Genomic DNA, 21,211 nt, shown 5'->3' with positions numbered 1-21,211 from the left:
TGATTGTCCATCAAGTCTCCTTGTTAGAGAGAGTAAAGAAAATAAGAGACTGAACCCCATTCATCCCAGTGGTAGGGTGAATTAACAGCCTGGCTGTTACATATCTATCAGTAGAGGGGCATTTTTCGGGGCGGAGCCGGCAGCCGGAGCGGATGGACGCCTGATCACGCCGCTCTGCTACAACGGGACTGATTAAGCCTTCCTAAGCGATCACTCAGCTTTTCCTTTCGGTCGGTTACCCCGTTAAAGGTGCCTGGAATCGGTATGGCCTCCACCGGGAAGCGCAAACAGCGTGACAAGCCCAAAAAACTGACTGAATTCTTCAGCCCTGCATCGGGCCGCCTCAACCAAAATGGCGCCGGCGCGAGGTCCGGCACTCCCGCCACGAGCAAGGGAGGATCAAGCCACTCCACTACGGCAACCCTGGACACTGGTGAGTCCTCAACAGACCCTACTACACAGCCTTTCTCTCCCTTTACAAGCCCTCTCAAGCAGCAGAGACGGCTGACGGGAGATAGTGAGGACAGGGAGCAGGATGGCCCTGATATGGAGGAGGGGGAGGATATGGAACAGACCGTTTCATATGGCCAGCAACTTGATGCTTATCCCACCACTGGACAGGCTATTACAGATACGGCAATGAAGGACATGATGAGGACACTGAGGGGGGCTCTACAGCAGGACATGGCAGCTTTCATGAGGGCTACTAAGAGGGAAATAGCTTCTTTGGGAGACAGGGTTAACTATACAGAAAATAAGCTGTGTGAATTCACTGGAGCTCATAATGACTTAGTGGATGCCCACTTTGAACTGGAAGACAAGCTCAAAAATCTTAAACTGAAGGTAGCTGATCTGGAGGATAGAGCACGCAGAAATAACATTAAATTCCGGGGGATCCCAGAATCAGTGAAGCCAGCGGAGCTCACCCCCTTCCTGCAACAACTTATGCAAGCTGCTCTACCCACGCTTAGCCCTGCGGACCTTCTCATTGATAGGGCTCACAGATTACCGAAGCCGTCTCATATCCCTGATGCGGTCCCTAGGGATGTGATTGCCCGCATTCATTTTTTTCATGTAAAGGACCAATTAATGCGCTTCTCCAGGCAACATCCTGCTCTCCCAGACCCGTACGCAGGTATCTCTCTGTTCACTGACCTATCTCAGGCTACCCTCTCAGCCAGACACAATTTGGTTCCTATAACCAAGATACTCAGGAATCACAAAATCCTGTACAAGTGGGGTTTTCCTGCTAAAATCACAGTTACAGTTAACAACATGTCCCACACTATCTCATCACTACCCAAGGGTCTGGAACTTCTCCGGAAGTGGGGATATCTTCCTCAGGATGAAGACAGGAATGCAGTCCCACCCCAGGGACACCCACGTCACGCATCCACCTCCCAGACAGCAACTACTTGAACCTACTACATGCCATCCAGGCATCATCAACCTTTTCAAATCCACCAGCCGATCGGATAACAGCGCACCCGTTGTGCGGTTCATCTGACTTGGTTTCCCCCTATGTCTGTGTGCGGGATTGCCCGCACCCTTGTTGGAACTCTTTTGTTTTGCCTAACTACTTGTTTCTTTTTTTTTTTTTGATTATTTTGCACTACTCCAGGTTCTGTGTTTCCCGTGTGAATTCCTGACACTCTCCATGTCTACCTGGCCTTGGATGGGCTGCATTGGCGCCCAATGTTCCTTTTTCTTCCCTACCCTTCTTTTCCCTTCTGCCACCAGGAGCTATACTCGCTTTGTCTCTCGCAGCAATGGTCGTTAGAGTGATGTCCCTCAATGTCAGGGGTCTCAACAGCCCTTACAAGAGAAGAAGCCTCTGGAAAACGGCATTACAGCAACACTGTGACGTTCTCTGCGTACAGGAAACACATTTTGCAGGTACTAAAGCCCCTTTATGCTCTCACCCTAAATTCCCTCACGTCTTCATATCTATCAGTAGAGATGTGAAGAAAGAAGTCCTCAAATATTGTGAATAGTTCAATTGGAGTATCTCACTATTCCCTTCCCCTATCCCAGTGATGGCAAACCTTGGCACCCCAGATGTTTTGGAACTACATTTCTCATGATGCTCAGCTACACTGCACCGCAGAGTGCATGAGCATTATGGGAAATGTAGTGCCAAGACATGTGAGGTGCCAAGGTTTGCCATCACTGCCCTATCCCAATTACCAATAAAGAACAAAAAAACCAACACCCCTAGACTGTTCATTTCTGCCAAGAGCCAACAGGAGTAAGGAAGGGTTCAGGAGCTTTATTTAACCATACCCATGTGTTGGTAACCAGTGGAGCCCGTAGGGACAGTATCCAGCGGTCCTTATGGGGGCAGCAATACATTAGTGAGAAATATGTGATAATAAAGTGAGTTTTTTTATCTTTATATTTGGTTTATAAATTTGTTTAGTTACCGGCAGTCCCTTTCTATCAATGGTGATATGAACGTTCATGGATGTGGTGCAACCATCTTGGAGGCCAGTCACTCATAGAGCTTCTTCAGTAAGTGCTTTGTTCTCTATGAACTGACAGCAGCCACTTCCCATTCCAAGGGGCAGCAGAAGTCTAGTTTGGACCGGAGAGGTGTGAATTTGTAGATTTCGCTCATTCCTTCTTGATTATTCTGTTTCAGTGAGGTTCTAGTAGAATTGTCCCAGTATTATAAGTCCCCCTTTGACTTTAATACTTTACTGAACAGTCTGCCAAGCCTGATGCGGATTTGCTTTGTTTTAATTCCATAAATGACGGGGTTAATCACAGGAGAAAACAGGAGATATATATTCCCAAACAGGACATGAAGATTGGGGGCTGTGGTACTCGGAAACCGGTGCACTACGGCAATGCCAATGAAGCCCATGTGGAAGACGATGACAGCGCATATATGGGAGACACACGTACTGGTGGCCTTCAGACTGGCCTTGGCCACCACACTAACCACCATTTTTAAAAGTAGAAGGTACGAGATGATGATGAACAGAAAGTCGATGCCCACGGTTGAGAGGGCAATAAACAGGCCATAGACGATATTGATCCTTATGTCAGCACAGGCCAATTTCATGACCTCTTGGTGGAGACAGTAGGAATGAGTTAAAAAATTGTTCTTAAACAATGGAAACCTTTTAAGAAGCAGCGGGAGAGGTATCATGCCAGCCGCTCCCCTGGTTATAATGACCAAGGTGATATTTTTAATGGTCTTGTTGGTTAAAATGGAAGAATATCTAAGAGGGTGGCATATTGCCACATACCGGTCTATAGCCATGGCCACCAGTATCCCAGACTCCAGGGCAGACAGGAAATGGATGGAGAACATCTGGGTCAAACACATGTCAAAGATGATCTTCCGGTTATCAGACCAGAAGATCCAAAGCATTTTTGGCATGACTGTGGAGGCTATCAAGATGTCCAATACTGACAGCATGAAAAGGAAGGTGAACATGGGTTCATGAAGCTTTTGGTCCACCTTAATGATATAGAGAATGGTGATGTTCCCAAGGATAGCGACCGTATATAGTAAGGCAAGAGGAAAACCAAACCAGAAATGAAAGTCATCTAGATTTGGTATACCACTGAGAGAGAAATCACTGATACTGCTGCATGTTAAGTTGAGTGGCTCCATGATGACCTCTGTGCCACCACGCCCAATCACAGGTGGCTCAATGATGACCCGTGTGCTGAAATGTCCAATCATAGATGGCTTTATGATGACTTGTGTACCGAGACGTCCAATCATAGATGGTTTCATGATGACTTATGTTACATAGTATTCAATCACAAAAGCCTCATCTTCTCCTGAAACAGAAATAACAAAACATTTAAGCAAAGCGTGATGAATCATCTACTCACTGGCAAACTTTTTGTGTTGACTAGGGATGATCGAACTTTTGAAAAGTTTGGTTCGGCCAGAACACCCGAACTTCCCGAAAGTTCGGTTCGGATTCCAGAACCCCATTGAAATCAATGGGACCCGAACTTTGGTAATCAAAAAACACCATTTTGAAGCCCTAAAACCCAATAAATGCCCCTAAAAAGTGCCTAGGGTTCTGGGACATGCCACAGGGGCTATGAAACAGGCAAAATAAAGTTCTTAAAAATCGTCGTTTTATATAGAAAACCAATTATTGAAAAAATTAAAAAAAAAAAAAAATGAGATTTCTTTGCATTTAGTGTCTGGGGGATCTAAAAAGTGTACCTGTGAAGTTTCAGCTCTGTAGCATGTCCAGAACCAGAAAAAAAAACAGATTATATTTCTTAGAATTTCAGTAGCGCAGGGACGGTGTTACCCTCCATTCACACCTGGGCGTTTTTGTTTCAGGCGTTTTTCAGGCGTTTTTTTGGGCATTTGGAGGCAGGCATGACATCTGAACTTCTGTATAGGGGTATAAATATATATATATATATATATATATATATATATATATATATATATATATATATATATATATATGTGTATATATATATATATATATATATATATGTGTATATATGTATATATATATATATATATATATATATATATACTGTACATAAAAAGTACAGTAAAAATGCAGGAAAGTCCACTGGGGGGCATACTAATGTGAATTTATTTTCTTTTGCAATGAATCAGTGTGTTTGGTGTGTTTTACTTTTTGATATATATATATATATATATATATATACCCCTAACCCAAAATCTGCATAGTGGGGTCACCCTGACATGTTAGAGTTCGGTTACCCTGGTATGGCAGCCTCAGGCAGAGTCACCTAAACTACACTACGGTCACCCTGACACTTAAAGGTATCCCTACAGAAACTATATTATTGAATCTAACTATAGTGGTATATAGTACCCTAACTACACTGCATATCCCTTTCCTCACACTAAAAGAACAGCTCCATACAACAGGAGTAACAGAAATGCTTCCACTCTCTTCCACAGCCCCTGTATTACAGTGCTAGAGATTTGGCGGGGCTCTGTTATATACTGTGGGGCGTATTCACTACTGATTGGCCTCTGGACCCCCTAGTCACTCCAATCACATTCCTAGCATCCTCCTGCCCCCTCAATTGGCTTTTACTGACGTTTCTGGTCCAATCACGGGCTTTTAAAGCCCAGTTCCTGTCCCATTGCATTTTGAGCGGTTCTGGTGGCCGAATTCCGAACTTTTACCGCAAAAAGTTGGTAATTCGGCCGAATTTTGAACAGCCAATGTTCGGATTGAACTGATGGTCAACACGAACCATTCGATCATCCCTAGTGTTGACCTTTTTGGTAGGTGCTTTGTGTTATGGAAAGGGATGACCAACGTTGAGAGCTGTTTTTTTGCCCTAAATGTCAGTGAAAATTGTGAGATTTCAATGAATTTTTGCCATTTTTGGTGAAATGCTGGTATAGGTGACACAAAATAAATGGTGGTTTGTAAAGCAAAACTTTTTTAGTTCAGCTTTGGATAGAGTAGGAAAGGGGTAAAACTTTTTTGCTACCTATGTGTAGGCAGGTGCCTACAAGGGGAATGTTCTATAGTAGAAAGTGAGTTGAGGCTGCCCAGGTTAGGGAATTGTTAAATCCTGGACCACTGACTTCAGGCTTTTTGGGTCCTGCCTTACTACTTGGCTCATATATACACTACAGCCCTCAAATTTTTCACTCGCCTGCTCGCATTTTGTGAGTGGAAAATGATTTCGGGCGAGATAGGAGAGGAAGAGGAAGAGGAAAGGCGGGGGATAATCAGAGCGGGGATCGCTGCACTGTAACATCTTTCATTTGAATTGCCGGGCGCTCAGCTTCACACGTAGTCCCGCCTCCTGGCTCGGCTCCTTTGATAGACAGAACACCGCCGGTACATGTGACGTCTATCATAGGAGCCGAGCCAGGAGGCGGGACTACGTGTGAAGCTGAGCGCCCGGCAATTCAAATGAAAGATGTTACAGTGCAGCGATCCCCGCTCTGATTATCCGGCCGCCTCTCCTCTTCCTCTCTCTTCTCCTGCACAGGTGAGGCTGCAATCCATATTTATAGTCACATGGTTGGGGGGGTCTCATATAGGATTACAAGGCTCAGCATGTCTTATTTATGGTCACATGATGGGGGGGGCATCTACTATAGGACTACAAGGCTCAGCATTCCATATTTCTAGTCACATGGCTAAGGGGGGGGGGGTCTCATATAGAACTACAAGGCACAGCATGTCTTATGGTCACATGATGGGGGGGGGGGTCTCATATAGGACTACAAGGCTCAGCATTCCATATTTCTAGTCACATGGCTAAGGGGGGGTCTCATATAGGGCTACAAGGCTCAGCATGTCTTATTTATGGTCGCATGATGGGGGGGGTCTCATATAGGACTACAAGGCACAGCATGTCTTATTTATGGTCGCATGATGGGGGGGGGTCTCATATAGGACTACAAGGCACAGCATGTCTTATGGTCACATGATGGGGGGGGGGTCTCATATAGGACTACAAGGCTCAGCATGTCTTATTTATGGTCACATGATGGGGGGGCGTCTACTATAGGACTACAAGGCTCAGCATTCCATATTTCTAGTCACATGGCTAAGGGGGGGGGGTCTCATATAGGCAGAGATGTATAGTAACGAAGTAGAACTACTTAAGTACTGTACTTAAGTACCGAAATGCGGTATCTGTACTTTCCTAGAGTAGAATTTTTTTCTCCTACTTCTACTTTTACTTCACTACATTTTTTCGATGATTTTGATACTTCTACTCAAGTATTTTTTTTTGTGCTGCATAGTTACTCGTTACTTTTAAAAAAATTACCACTGCCAGAACAGTAGATGGCAGGTTGCATAAAGCTCAAAAAAATGTGTATAATGTCATTTGTAAATCAGCGCATAGGAAAATAAAGGCTGTGTATAATAAAAGCTGCTATACCAAATCTTTCCAATAAAAAGAAAATATGAAACAAACAAATAAATGGTGCTACAGCGCTTAAAGTGCATCAAGAAACTACTAACAAACACAGGTTAATCATTTGAATAAATCATTTGAAATAATAAAAAACAATATGATGTTCAAACTTTTGACTTCTTTCTTTAATAACTACATAACACAGTACTTGTACTTCTACTTTCAGTACTTGAGTAGAAATTTTTTTTCAAAACTACTGGTACTTTTTACTTTTAGTACTTAAGTAGCACATTTTTTGAAAAAACTACTTGCAATACTTAAGTAAAAAAAATGTTGAATACTTTAGTACTTCTACTTAAGTAACTTTTTCTGTGAGCACTTCCACTTCTACTCAAGTCACTTTTTGATCGAGCACTTGTACTTTTACTCAAGTAGAATTTTCGAGTACTTTATACAAGTCTGCATATAGGATTACAAGGCTCAGCATGTCTTATTTATGGTCACATGATGGGGGGGGGGGGGTCTAATATAGGATTACAAGGATCAGCATGTCTTATTTATGGTCACATGATGGGGGGGGGTCTAATATAGGATTACAAGGATCAGCAGGTCTTATTTATGGTCACATGATGGGGGGGGGGGTCTCATATAGGATTACAAGGATCAGCATGTCTTATTTATGGTCACATGATGGGGGGGGTCTAATATAGGATTACAAGGATCAGCATGTCTTATTTATGGTCACATGATGGGGGGGGGTCTCATATAGGATTACAAGGATCAGCATGTCTTATTTATGGTCACATGATGGGGGGGGGGGGGTCTCATATAGGATTACAAGGATCAGCATGTCTTATTTATGGTCACATGATGGGGGGGGGGTCTCATATAGGATTACAAGGATCAGCATTCCATATTTATGGTCACATGATGGGGGGGGGGGGGTCTAATATAGGATTACAAGGCTCAGCATGTCTTATTTATGGTCACATGATGGGGGGGGGCGTCTACTATAGGACTACAAGGCTCAGCATTCCATATTTCTAGTCACATGGCTAGGGGGGGGGGTCTCATATAGGACTACAAGGCACAGCATGTCTTATGGTCACATGATGGGGGGGGTCTCATATAGGACTACAAGGCTCAGCATGTCTTATTTATGGTCGCATGATGGGGGGGGTCTACTATAGGACTACAAGGCACAGCATGTCTTATTTATGGTCGCATGATGGGGGGGGGTCTCATATAGGACTACAAGGCACAGCATGTCTTATGGTCACATGATGGGGGGGGTCTCATATAGGACTACAAGGCACAGCATGTCTTATTTATGGTCGCATGATGGGGGGGGGGGACGTCTCCTATAGGTGGGGCAACTGGTGGCGAGTAGCTCAGGACTTGAAATTTTGAGCCCTGTACACTATTTTGTCAAAAGTATTGAGACACCTGCCCTTACACACACATGAACTTTAATGACCCCCCCAGTCTTAGTCCGTAGGGTTCAATATTGAGTTGGCTCCGCCCTTTGCAGCTATAACAGCTTCAACTCTTCTGGGAAGGCCGTCCACAAGGTTTAGGAGTGTCTATGGGAATGTTTGACCATTATTCTGTCGAGTTGTACTCAGGACTCTGTGCAGGCCAGTAAAGTTCCTCCACCCCCAACTCGCTCATCCATGTCTTTATGGACTTTGGGAAGAAGCACCCATGCTTCAAACACCTCCCACTCCACCTTCTATCCGGAAGAGAAGTCAGCGGCTCTTCTCTGAGGGACACCGCGTATCCGGATGTGCTGGGAGCCACCAACACAGCCGGAACCAGCGAAGATTCCCTGGATCTCCGGATCCCCGCTGCTCGTCCTCCCACTGGAGTAGATGAACCCTTTACATGCCGGTTTATCATGCCCATCCTGTGAGTTTACATTTGTCTGTTGTTATTAAACGCATCTTTTATACTGCACTTAGATGGCGCTGCACTCCTTTCTCTTTTGTTGTACATTTTCACAGAGTTTCTTCTAGCTCTAATCAGAGCCTGCAGCCTTCTACAGCCAGTATTTCTCCATTGTCCAGCAATCAGCCCATGCTTGAACTTTATTAACATTTCAACCAGAACTTACTCCTGCATATGCCCTGCTTTTCTCAGCCTATAGAGCGCTTATGTTTTTGTTGTTTCTACTACCCCATCTTCCTCCACTGCCACTACCATTTCTTCCTCCACTGACGCTATCACATATCCACATGTTAGTAATGGTCCGAACACCTCTCTGTTCGGTTCGCACAGAACATCTGGAACAGGGAAATGTTCTAGTGAACATGTGAACTCCATTAAAGTCTATGGAACACGAAAAATCAAAAGTCCTCATTTTAAAGGCTTATATGCAAATTATTGCCATAAAAAGGGAATGGGGGTCCGGGAACTGCCCTGGGGGACATGAATCAATGCAAAAAAAAATGTTTTTACAGGAGCAGAGATTTTAATAATGCTTAAAGTGAAACAATAAAAATGAAAAATTACCATGCCTGGGAGGTCCCTTAGTGTGCCTGTAAAGTGGGGCATCTGTACAATGTATAGATCTTGCTGCAGCAATACTGACATTTCGAAAGGAAATTATGTATTTTAAACTTGCTCGCGGCTGTACTGTATTGTCGGCTCATGTGATGTCAAAAGGGGGCGGTGCTAACTGGTGACGTAACATGGGTGGCCCTGCCCCTTGCCTATAAAACAGCTGTCAAAGCTCAAGAGTGGCATATGGTGGGACACCTCAGAAGAGGCGGAAGCGTCTGAATTTTTTTCTGTTTTTCGGGTCGTCGTGATTGACGATGGATTTACAGCGAGGGACTCTATTTTTTTATTTTTCAAAAAAAAGACTTTTCAAAAACTGTCTTTTTTTTTTTTTGTATACTTTTTTGTTGAATGGGTAGGGATACGATGTACCCAATACACATTCACATGAGGCAGGGGAGGATCTGGGGGCCCCCTTGTTAAAGGGGACTTCCAGATTCTGATAAGCCCCCCACCTGCAGGGTTGTCAGGAAGAGGCCCTTGTCCCCCATCAACATGGGGACAAGATGCTTTGGGGGGCACCATGCAGCACGTTGAGGGCAAACGGCCTGGTATAGTTCAGGAGAGGGGTGGCGCTCGCTCGTCCCCCCTCCCATCCTGGCCTGCCAGGCTGCATGCTCGGATAAGGGTCTGGTATAGATTTTGGGGGAGAGGAACCCTACGCTGCTTTTTCTTTAAATTTTGGCGTGGAGTTCCGGTTAAAGTCCATACCAGATCCAAAGGGGGGGGGGATGCTGTTTTCTTTAAAAATTCTGTCATAGGGTTCCCCTAATCACTTAAATACAGGGAGCTTTGACCCCCTTCCTGCCTAGACCAATTTTCAGCTTTCAGTGCTCATTGGTAGCTACGATAATTATTGGTCAGCTTGGCATGGCACTGCTCCCCCATCTTTAACATTGACGTCTATAGGAAATATTGGTCAGCTTGGCGTGGCACTGCTCCCTGTCTTTAACATTGGCATCTATGGGAAATATTGAACAGCTTGGCATGGCACTGCTCCCCATCTTTAACATTGAAAGTTGAAAGGATTAAAAGAGGTGCATGGAAGCCAGCCAGTCCCCACTATGAAATTAGGGATGGAGGCACTGTGCTTTACAGGCCAATGCCTCATATAAATTCCCAATCTGTGTTTTATACTGCATCTGCCATGGGGATGGAGGTGTATGCTTCTCAGCTGGTCCTTTTCAGTTTGTACCATCGCTACAACATCGCGATTAGATTTTTGATATATATTTTTTTTTAAAAAAAAGTGCACACACGCAAACGTGAGAAACACAAGAACTGCACTAGGTGTGCGAAATGGTCGTTCCCTCCGAAGAGGTTGGACCCTGACCTTGATCCCCTGGGGCGCAAAACTCCTGACAGGGACTGAGGTACTTCCAAATGGTTTGCCTGGCCGAAACCTGGCAAACCCCGTTCTCTAGGGGGACTGCCAAAACAGCCCACCCCAAGTACTAGGTGGGGCTCCCCCAAAGGGAGACCCCATGAGAGAAGGCGAACTAAGCCAGAAGGCCATGTCCACCCCCTCCCAAGACGTTCAAGGTAGGCCCGAAGACCCACACCTTACTTGTCGTGCAGGAAGAAAAGGTGAAAGGGCATTGCTGTAGAACCTACTGCCACTTCTTCTTCCACCGCCACTACCACTCCTTCCTCCACTGCCGCTACCACTTTTTCCTCCATTGCCGCTATTATTTCTTCCTCCATTGCCACTAACACTTCTTCCAATGCTACTATAACTTCTTTCTCCATCCCTGCTAACACGTCTTCCTCCACCTCTGCTACAACCAGTGGCGTAGCGTGGGGGGTGCAGGGGGGCCAGCCGCACCGGGCGCAACATCTGGGAGTGCGCATCTGCAGTGTCACTCTGTCTGACTCTGACATACACAGTTCACACACTGTCTGCGGCTGCCTCCATCTTTAGGCTGGGAAATATCCAGCGTGGCCGCCCTATGGCTGAAAATGGCGGGTCGGGGCGGGGCTGGACTGTGCCTCACCTGTCCATTGGTCAGTGGCGGCCGGTTCGTTGGGGGCGCAGGGGCGTCGCCCCCCTATCCATGCGTCCGGCCCCCTAATTTACATGCGGGCGCCAGACGCATGGAGTTTAATGGGTTTTTTTTTAAATCACCTGATTAGAGCCAGAGGCTCTAATAGGCTTCAGAAAAGGGTGGACCCGGGGCGCAGAGCAGTGCGCCCCGAGCCCACCCATTATGTGACAATAGCGAATGAAAATTTGCTATTGTCACACGGATCCTCCTCCTGGCCAATCAGGAAGTGGGTCAGAGACCCGCTTCATGATTGGCCGAAAGGGGAATGCATGCCATTGGCCGAGAAAGAGGCGGGAGGACTTGAGGAGACGCGGGGAACTGAGGAGAAGCTGCCACTTCAGGTAAGTCTCTCTGCATTGAAGGGGATACGCTGGTCACTCTGCATTGAACGGGGGCACGATGATCTCTCTGCATTGAAGGGGGGGCACGACACGCTGGTCACTCTGCATTGAATGGGGGCATGCTGGTCTCTCTGCATTGAAGGGGGCACGCTGGTCTCACTGCATTGAAAGGGGGCACGCTGGTCTCTCTGCATTGAAAGGGGGCACGCTGGTCATTCTGCATTGAAAGGGGGCACGCTGGTCATTCTGCATTGAAAGGGGGCATGCTGGTCATTCTGCATTGAAGGGGGCACGCTGGTCATTCTGCATTGAAAGGGGGCACGCTGGTCACTCTGCATTGACCACTCCGCTACCACTTCTTCCTTCACCTCTGCTACCACTTCTTCCTCCACCTCTGCTACCACTTCTTCCTCCACCTCTGCTACAACTTCTTCCTCCACCTCTGCTACAACTTCTTCCTCCATCTCTGCTACAACTTCTTCCACCACCTCTGTTTCCACATCTTCCTCCACCTCTGCTACCACTTCTTCCTCCACCTCTGCTACAATATCTTCTGGGTCCCCGTACCTCTTAAACAATCTTCCAAGGGAAATGTAAACTTGTACTAAATGATCCCAGCCCACACCCCAGAATGAAACCCAACAGAGAATCCAAATCTTTTCCTCTCCAAAGAAAACAGTTTGTGACAAAAATAAATGGAAATGTTCAGTAGTGAGAACATCAACATTGCTGGAAAACATCAGGAGAGCGGAGCACAGCGGACACCAGGCTGAGGACACAGCGATATAACACACACACACATATATACAGTATATATACGGTAACCTAGAGAAGAATTAAAAAAAAAAAGATATATATGATAAGGCCGGCCAGTGGTGATATCACAGCCAGTTTTGTTTGTTCAGCTGTGTGAGCAATCTATTCTCACCTGAGTCAGTTATCCCCTCTCACCTGTTCCAGCAATTTCCCTCACCTGCATCAGTTATTCTCTCTTACCTCTGTCAATTATCTCCTATCACCTGTGTTAGTTATTCCCTCTCACCTGTGTCAGTTATCCCCTCTCACCTGTGTCACTTATCCCCTCTTCCCCTTGTCAGTTATAGCCTCTCACCTGTGTCAGTTATCTCCTCTCACCTTTGTCAGTTATCTCCTCCCACCTGTGTCAGTCATCTCCCCTCATCTGTGTCAGTTATCCCCTCTTACCTGTGTCAGTTATAGCCTCTCACCTGTGTCGGGTATCTCCTCTCACCTGTGTCAGTTATCTCCTCTCACCTGTGTCAGTTATCTCCTCTCACCTGTGTCAGTAATCTCCCCTCATCTGTGTCAGTTATCCCCCTCTCACCTGTTTCAGTTATCCCCTCTCACCTGTGTCAGTTATCCCCCTCTCGCCTGTTTCAGTTATCCCCTCTCACCTGTGTCAGTTATCTCCTCTCACCTGTGTCAGTTATCTCCACTCACCTGTGTCAGTTATCTCCTCTCACCTGTGTCAGTAATCTCCCCTCATCTGTGTCAGTTATCCCCCTCTCACCTGTTTCAGTTATCCCCTCTCACCTGTGTCAGTTATCTCCCCTCATTTGTGTAAGTTATCCCCTCTCACCTGTGTCAGTTATTTCCCCTCACCTGTGTCAGTTATCTCTTCTCATCCGTATCATTTACCTCCTCTCACCTGTGTCAGTTATCCCCCTCTCGCCTGTTTCAGTTATCTCCTCTCACCTGTGTCAGTTATCCCCTCTCACCTGTGTCAGGTATCTCCTCTCACCTGTGTCAGTTATCTCCTCTCACCTGTGTCAGTTATCTCCTCTCACCTGTGTCAGTTATCTCCCCTCGCCTGTGTCAGTTGTCTCCTCTCATCTGTGTCAGTTATCTCCTCTCACCCGTGTCAGTTATTTCCCCTCGCCTGTGTCAGTTGTCTCCTCTCATCTGTGTCAGTTATCTCCTCTCACCTGTGTCAGGCATCTCCCCTCACCTGTGTCAGGCATCTCCCCTCACCTGTGTCAGGCATCTCCCCTCCCCTGTGTCAGGTATCTCCCCTCACCTGTGCCAGTAATCTCCTCTCACCTGTGTAAGTTATCTCCTATCACCTGTGTCAGGTATCTCCCCTCACCTGTGTCAGTTATCTCCCCTCACATGTGTCAGTTATCCCCCCTCATCTGTGTCAGTTATCTCCTCTCACCTGTGTCAGTTATCTCCCCTCACCTGTGTCAGTTATCACCTCTCACCTGTGTCAGTTATCTCTCCTCACCTGTGTCAGGTATCTCCCCTCACCTGTGTCAGTTATCTCCTCTCAATTGTGTCAGTTATCTCCTCTCACCTGTGTCATTTATCTCCCCTCACCTGTGTCAGTTATCTCCTCTCACCTGTGTCAGTTATCTCCTCTCACCTGTGTCAGGTATCTCCCCTCACCTGTGTCAGTTATTTCCTCTCACCTGTGTCAGTTATCCCCCTCACCTGTGTCAGTTATCTCCCCTCACATGTGTCAGTTATCCCCTCTCACCTGTGTCAGGTAACTCCCCTCACCTGTGTCAGTTATCTCCTCTCACCTGTGTCAGTTATCTCCCCTCACCTGTGTCAGTTATCCCCTCTCACCTGTGTCAGGTATCTCCCCTCACCTGTGTCAGTTATCTCCTCTCACCTGTGTCAGTTATCTCCTCTCACCTGTGTCAGTTATCTCCCCTCACCTGTGTCAGGTATCTCAGTGCAGTCTCTCCTCTGTCTGTCTCTGGCAGGTCTGGGATCTCCTCGGTGACGGATGATTTATAGGGAATGTTGGGATCTCAGAGGACTCTATAATTATGACTTCCGTTGCTCATTATGGGATGTGAGAGTCTCCAGAGCCTGATTAACCCCCGGGAAAGGAAGTTTTTATATTATAATCAAATCATGAAATAAAACTGTTATGAATATACATATTGTCACTTAGATTGTCATTGTCATAGTCAGCCCTCCTCCTCCCCCCCCCCAAACACACACACACTGACCCCCGTTCTGTTCTCACCCATTTTATCACACAGGTTTAGAATCATCCATGGCGGGGAAGAGAATTCACAGCAGAGCCAAACCACCCTGCAGGAAGTTTTTTGACTGCTGGAAGAAACCAGAGCACCCCTTTAAGGTAGTTTTGACCCTTCAATGTCCATCTTCGTTGCCTCTATTGTAGTAAATAAACCAGAATTTAGCTAAAAGAAAAAGAATAACTCAATAAAATAGATAATAAAAAATCCAGCTGGGGTCATTCAACTTAGTTCCTCCTAGACACATCCCCTGGGAGGACTGTCCTGAGGAATATTATACAGTATATAAACTATATTCCCAAAAGTATTGGGACACCGGCCTTTACACTTACATGAACCTTAATGGCATCCCAGTCTTAGTCCGTAGGGTTCAATATTGAGTTGGCCCACCCTTTGCAGCTATAACAGCTTCAACTCTTCAGGGAAGGCTGTCCACAAGGTTTAGGAGTGTGTCTATGGGAATGTTTCACTATTCTTCCAGAAGAGCATTTGTGAGGTCAGGCACTGATGTTGGACAGGAAGGGGTGCCAGCCAGCCAGCCACCCACCACAGGGTGCCAGCCAGCCACCCACCACAGGGTGCCAGACAGCCAGCCACCCACCCACCACAGCGATCCAGCCAGCCAGCCACCATAGGGTGCTAGACAGCCAGCCACCCACCACAGGGTGCCAGACAACCAGCCACCCACCCACCACAGCGATCCAGCCAGCCACCACAGGGTGCCAGACAGCCAGCCACCCACCACAGGGTGCCGGCCAGCCAGCCACCACAGGGTTCCAGACAGCCAGCCAGCCACCACAGGGTGCCAGACAGCCACCACAGGGTGCCAGCCAGCCATCCACCACAGGGTGCCAGCCAGCCAGCCAGCCACCACAGGGTGCCAGCCAGCCAGCCACCACAGGGTGCCAGCCAGCCAGCCACCACAGGGTTCCAGCCAGCCAGCCACCCACCACAGGGTGCCAGCCAGCCACCACAGGGTGCCAGCCAGCCAGCCAGCCACCACAGGGTGCCAGCCAGCCAGCCACCACAGGGTGCCAGCCAGCCAGACATCCACCACAGGGTGCCAGCCAGCCAGCCATTAAGCATTAAACAAAAATTAACATGTTCAGTACCAGATTTGTGTCAAAAATTGTCTTTATTTTTCAAAACGTTAAATGTACAAAATATGGGCCCATAACGGCCGATACCGATACGTTGTGACCAAAATATCGGCTCCAAAAAATCCATATCGGTCTATCTCTACTGAAAAACCTATGGTCAGGGAGAGCAGAGCTGTTGAAGTGTAGCAAGGTGGGCTAGCATTTTTTGGTTAATATTTGCTGGAGAAGAACCCCGGCCTGGGCATCGTGCTGTAAAGACTTTTTGTTCATTTTCTTTTAGGATAAAAGTGGGCTGCAGTGCCCTTACAGTTTTTACTGACATAGACTCACTTTAAAAACTGCTCACTGCCTATGAGCTAACCATCTTCCATTAACAATAGGTACATGGGTAGCTGAATTAGAAAGGAATCAGATGATCAGAAAAAAAAAAACTTAAAATTTGAAAGAAGAGTCCGACCTGCTTGCAGGGCAATGAAGGAGCCTTTAGGTGGTTATGAACCCTTAGATACGGGTCTACGACATGCTTTGTTCGGTCCTAGACACAAATCTTGCCCGAAACCAATGGGAGACCCTTCTGTACAAACCCTTCTGTCAGGAGACTAGCCAGAGGAGAGTTGCCCGTAGGCCTGGCATGGTGGCCATTTTGCAAAAGGCCGCACTCACACAAATGCGCGCACACGTATTGCGAACGCAAGTTCACCACGGCAAAGACGCGTCCGACCTCCTACTTCTAACCGTCCGTGAGTCATTTACATGTTTGTTGTTGCCTGAGTTTGCTTGTTGCACTTTCATTTGAGGTCCCGATATTCGGCTGCAGGACCCCATCTGCTCCTCCACCTGATACCGGGATAACAAGGCTACTGGCCAGGAAACCGGAGGGGCGGTTGGCGTCTCTGGCAGGCCTAACAGTGGTCAAACCCAAGAGCACTAATAGGCCTTGTGGGTGTATCTAAAACAAAAAACTTTTGGGGGTTTTGAATTCAGTAAGAAATATGTAGGACCCCATGTTTGTTTTTTTTTAATAAAGGAATTGTCAAAAACTTGCGTTGTGTTTTTGTTTACTTTTTACACTTTTTTGGGTAATGGGTAGGGGTAAACTCATTCACATAGGAGGGGCCAGGATCTGGGGGCCCACTTGTTAAAAGGGAATTCCAAAATTCTGATAAGCCCCCCTGCCCGCAGATCCCCACAACCCCCAGCCAGGGTTGTGGGGAAGAGGCTCTTGTCTGCATCGAGGGGACAAGGTGCTTTGAGGGGGACAGGCCCTGTCCCAGAGCACCCCCCCCATGTTGAGGGCATGTAGTCTGTTATGGTTTGGGGGAGGTGGGGGCACTCGCTTATCCCCCCCCCTTTCCTGGCCTGCCAGGCTGCATGCTCGGATAAGGATCTTCAATGGATTTTGGGGGACCCCACGCAATTGTTTTAAAAATTGTGGCATGAGGGTTCCCTTCAAAATCTACAAGACCTAAGGACCTGGTATGAATTGGGGGGGGGGGGGCATGCCATTTAAAAAAAAAATTATTGTCATTAGTGATAGACGAACATCGGCCGGGGCGGTTCGCGAACGTCAGCCGCAAATTTTCTCAAAAGTCCGCGAACCGCGAATTTGCAGCTGGCCCCATTGACTTTAATGGGAGGCGAACTTTAAAAACCTTTAGGTCATATTTGCAGCCACAAAACACTTACTAGCTGTGCACAAATAATCCCAGCACATGGACAATGTCATAACAGAAGTATTGCAATAGGAAAAGTTGCCCTAATTTTTTTTTTTTTACAGCAAAAAATATATATATTTTTTTTCCATAAATCAGCCAGAACTGACAGCAGCCGGTAAATACATGTCTAATACATATAAGGTCCATTCACACATCTGTAAAATGGGTCCGCATCCATTCCACAATTTGGCGGAACCTTTACAGACCCATTGATTTTCATTTCCAGTCTGAAAAATTAGGCATTCACAGGATACAGAAGTAAGTGTCGGCCATTCCAGGCCCCAAAAATTAGACCACATGGGTTTACCTGACAGCTAAGAACATTGTATTCTGTGGCTGGAGGTACATTAGGCATTCACACAGGATACAGAAGTAAGTGTCGGCCAGTATTGGCCCCAAAAATTAGCCCACATGGGTTTACCTGACAGCTAAGAACATAGTATTTTGGGGCTGGAGGTACATTACGCATTCACAGAATACAGAAGTAAGTGTTGGCCTGTATAGGCCCCAAAAATTAGCCCACATAAAGGGGCACTCTGATGGGGACACACTGGATACAAAGGGGCACTCTGACAGGGACACACTGTCAGCCTGTGTCCCCCCTCATCCAGTCTGTGTCCCCCCTTATCCAGTCTGTGTCCCCCCTCATCCAGTCTGTATTCCCCTGTCATTCAGCCCATGTCACTGCTGTCATGCAGCCCGTGTCCCCCGCCGTGATTCAGCCTGTGTCCGTGTCCCCATCAGAGTCCTCCTTTACATCCAGTGTGTCCCTGTCAGAGTCCCTCCTTTACATCCATGTCCCCATCAGAGTGCTCCTTTAGATCCAGTGTGTCCCCGTCAGAGTGCCCCTTTACATCCAGTGTGTCCCCGTCAGAGTGCCCCTTTACATCCAGTGTGTCCCCATCAGAGTGCCCCTTTACATCCAGTGTGTCCCCATCAGAGAGCCCCTCTATGTGTCCCGCTGAGAATTCCCCTTTATTATTCCAGTCAGAGTGCCCCTTTATTATTCCAGTCAGAGTGCCCCTTTAATATTGCGGTGCGGTCAAAGTGCCCCTTTAAAGAGGAAGTAAACCCTCCTCTGTAACTTGTACCTATAGGTAAGCCTATGATAAGGCTTACCTATAGGTACTGTAAATATCTCCTAAACATGTACCGTTTAGGAGATATTTACCTTACATGCAGCCAGTGACGTCACTGGCGCATGCGCTCTGAAGGAACGGCCGCTGGAGCCGTTCCTTCAGAGACCCGTGCCATGACCGTCAGCTCCTGCGCGCGTGTGCGATCCCGGAGTGATGATCCCGGAAGACAGGCGACTGGACATGTCGCCCGTCATACAGGTAAGCGGGCGGCACGGCGGGGGCTCGTTCTAAGGTAAGTATTTCATAATGAGCTAGTATGCGTTGCATACTAGCTCATTATGTGTTTCTCTTTCAGGTTGCAAAAAGAAAAAAAAATTCTGGTTTACAACCTCTTTAATATTGCGGTCAGATTGCCACTTTAATATTGCGTTTAGAGTTCCCCTTTATTATTCCCGTCAGAGTGCCCCTTTAATATTGCGGTCAGAGTGCCCCTTTAATATTGCGGTCAGAGTGCCCCTTTATTATTCCCGTCAGAGTGCCCCTTTAATATTGCGGTCAGAGTGCCCCTTTATTATTCCCGTCAGAGTGCCCCTTTAATATTGTGGTCAGAGTTCCCCTTTATTATTGTGGTCAGAGTTCCCCTTTAATATTGCGGTCAGAGTGCCCCTTTATTATTGTGGTCAGAGTTCCCCTTTAATATTGCGATCAGAGTTCCCCTTTAATATTGCGGTCAGAGTTCCCCTTTAATATTGCGATCAGAGTTCCCCTTTAATATTGCGGTCAGAGTTCCCCTTTAATATTGTGGTCAGAGTTCCCCTTTATTATTGTGGTCAGAGTTCCCCTTTAATATTGCGGTCAGAGTTCCCCTTTAATATTGCGGTCAGAGTTCCCCTTTAATATTGCGGTCAGAGTTCCCCTTTAATATTGCGGTCAGAGTGCCCCTTTAATATTCCCGTCAGAGCTGCAGCAACGCTCAGTCACCACACCTGTCACAATGCTGCACAGTGCACAATAATACTACTAATCCACTATAATATGCTTTCTATAAAGTATATTATACTGTGGATTATCCCCCTCCCCCCTATATAGTGCACTGCACAGCAATACCAAAAAAATTGCAGCCCTTTAAATGACTTTTGTGGACATTAACAGAGCGATTTGTGTGACTGCCGCCGATCTCTAACTGCCCCTACAGCAACAACTGGATACCTGTACCTATACTGAAGAGAGACTGGGCCTATACCGAAATACCAGCCCTGAAAAGGACTTTTGTGGATCTTCACAGAGCTATTTGTGTCTAGCAAACTCTCCCTGATGAGCCCAGCAGACCTCTCCCTACACTGGCAGAAAACTGAATGTGAAATGGCTGACAGCCCAGGTCTATTTATAGGGTAGGGGGCATGTCCATGTGCTGGAATGTTTCAATTGGCTGTCCCGTTCCACCTGACGGCTGTGTCATGGGTCAAAGTTCTTCTGAATGAAAAAGAAAATGGCGGCGCGGACATATTCGCGAACATCGACAAAAGTCTGACTTTTTGCGAATTTGCTAACAAGCAAAATTTGCCACGAACCGACCGCTGGGCGAACCGCAAGGCCATCTCTAATTGTCATGGGGTTCCCCTTAAAATCCATACCAGACCCAGAGGGTCTGGTGTGGATTGGGAGGGGGGGGGGGCACGGACCTCACGTATGCACTCAATTAACTGCTTACTCTCCCTTACCTGCAACTAGGTCCATGGGGTCTCCGTATCGTAGGTTTGGTTCCGATTGTTTTTGGGATACGGACCACTAAGGAGGGAATCAGAGTACTAACCCCTATCACCCATGTCAGGCACCACTCTCCGCTGTCCAACTGCTTTACCATTCCCATGGGTTCCTGGTTACCCGTTACAACTTCACACTTCCAACCCACTCTTCTGCTGAGTTTACCTTTTGTGGTTGCCTTCCATTCTTTCTTCTTTGACCCATTACTGTATGTGCTTACAGACCTTGTTCTTCAACATACGCCATGTACCACCATGCAGCCCTTTAACCAGTGGTGGGATTCAAAAATTTTAGTAACCAGTTCCGACTTTCCCAGCAGAATGACCAGCGTGCCCCCTTTCAATGCACAGTGACCAACGTGCCCCCTTTCAATGCACAGTGACCAGCGTTCCCCCTTTCAATGCACAGTGACCAGCGTGCCCCCTTTCAATGCACAGTGACCAGCGTGCCCCCTTTCAATGCACAGTGACTAGTGTACATGCCCCCTTTAATGCACAGTGACCAGCGTGCCCCCCTTTCAATGCAGAGAGACCAGCGTGCCCCCTTTCAATGCACAGTGACCAGCATGCCCCCTTTCAATGCACAGTGACCAGCGCTGCGTGCCCCCATTTCAATGCACAGTGACCAGCGTGCCCCCCTTTCAATGCAGAGAGACCAGCGTGCCCCCCTTTCAATGCAGAGAGACCAGCGTGCCCCCCTTTCAATGCAGAGAGACCAGAGCATTGCCCCCAATCATTGC

At 47.1% G+C, this 21,211-nt stretch overlaps 1 protein-coding gene across 1 annotated transcript; it reads right to left on the bottom strand.

Annotated features, from left to right (window-relative positions):
* Positions 1-2,668: 2,668 nt before the first annotated feature.
* Positions 2,669-3,844, bottom strand: LOC309547889 (olfactory receptor 51E1-like; the record flags this gene model as incomplete). The annotated part of the gene is made up of 2 exons (XM_082247891.1): positions 2,669-3,718; positions 3,767-3,844. The coding sequence occupies 2 exons, from the start codon at positions 3,842-3,844 to the stop codon at positions 2,669-2,671; spliced, it is 1,128 nt and encodes a 375-aa protein (XP_082104017.1).
* Between the last annotated feature and the right edge of the window lie 17,367 nt (positions 3,845-21,211).

The sequence above is a fragment of the Pelophylax lessonae genome (genome assembly GCF_965119305.1).
Source record: "Pelophylax lessonae genome assembly, chromosome: 2".
Taxonomy (NCBI): Eukaryota; Metazoa; Chordata; class Amphibia; order Anura; family Ranidae; genus Pelophylax; species Pelophylax lessonae.
This window is presented reverse-complemented; position numbering and strand designations above follow the sequence as displayed.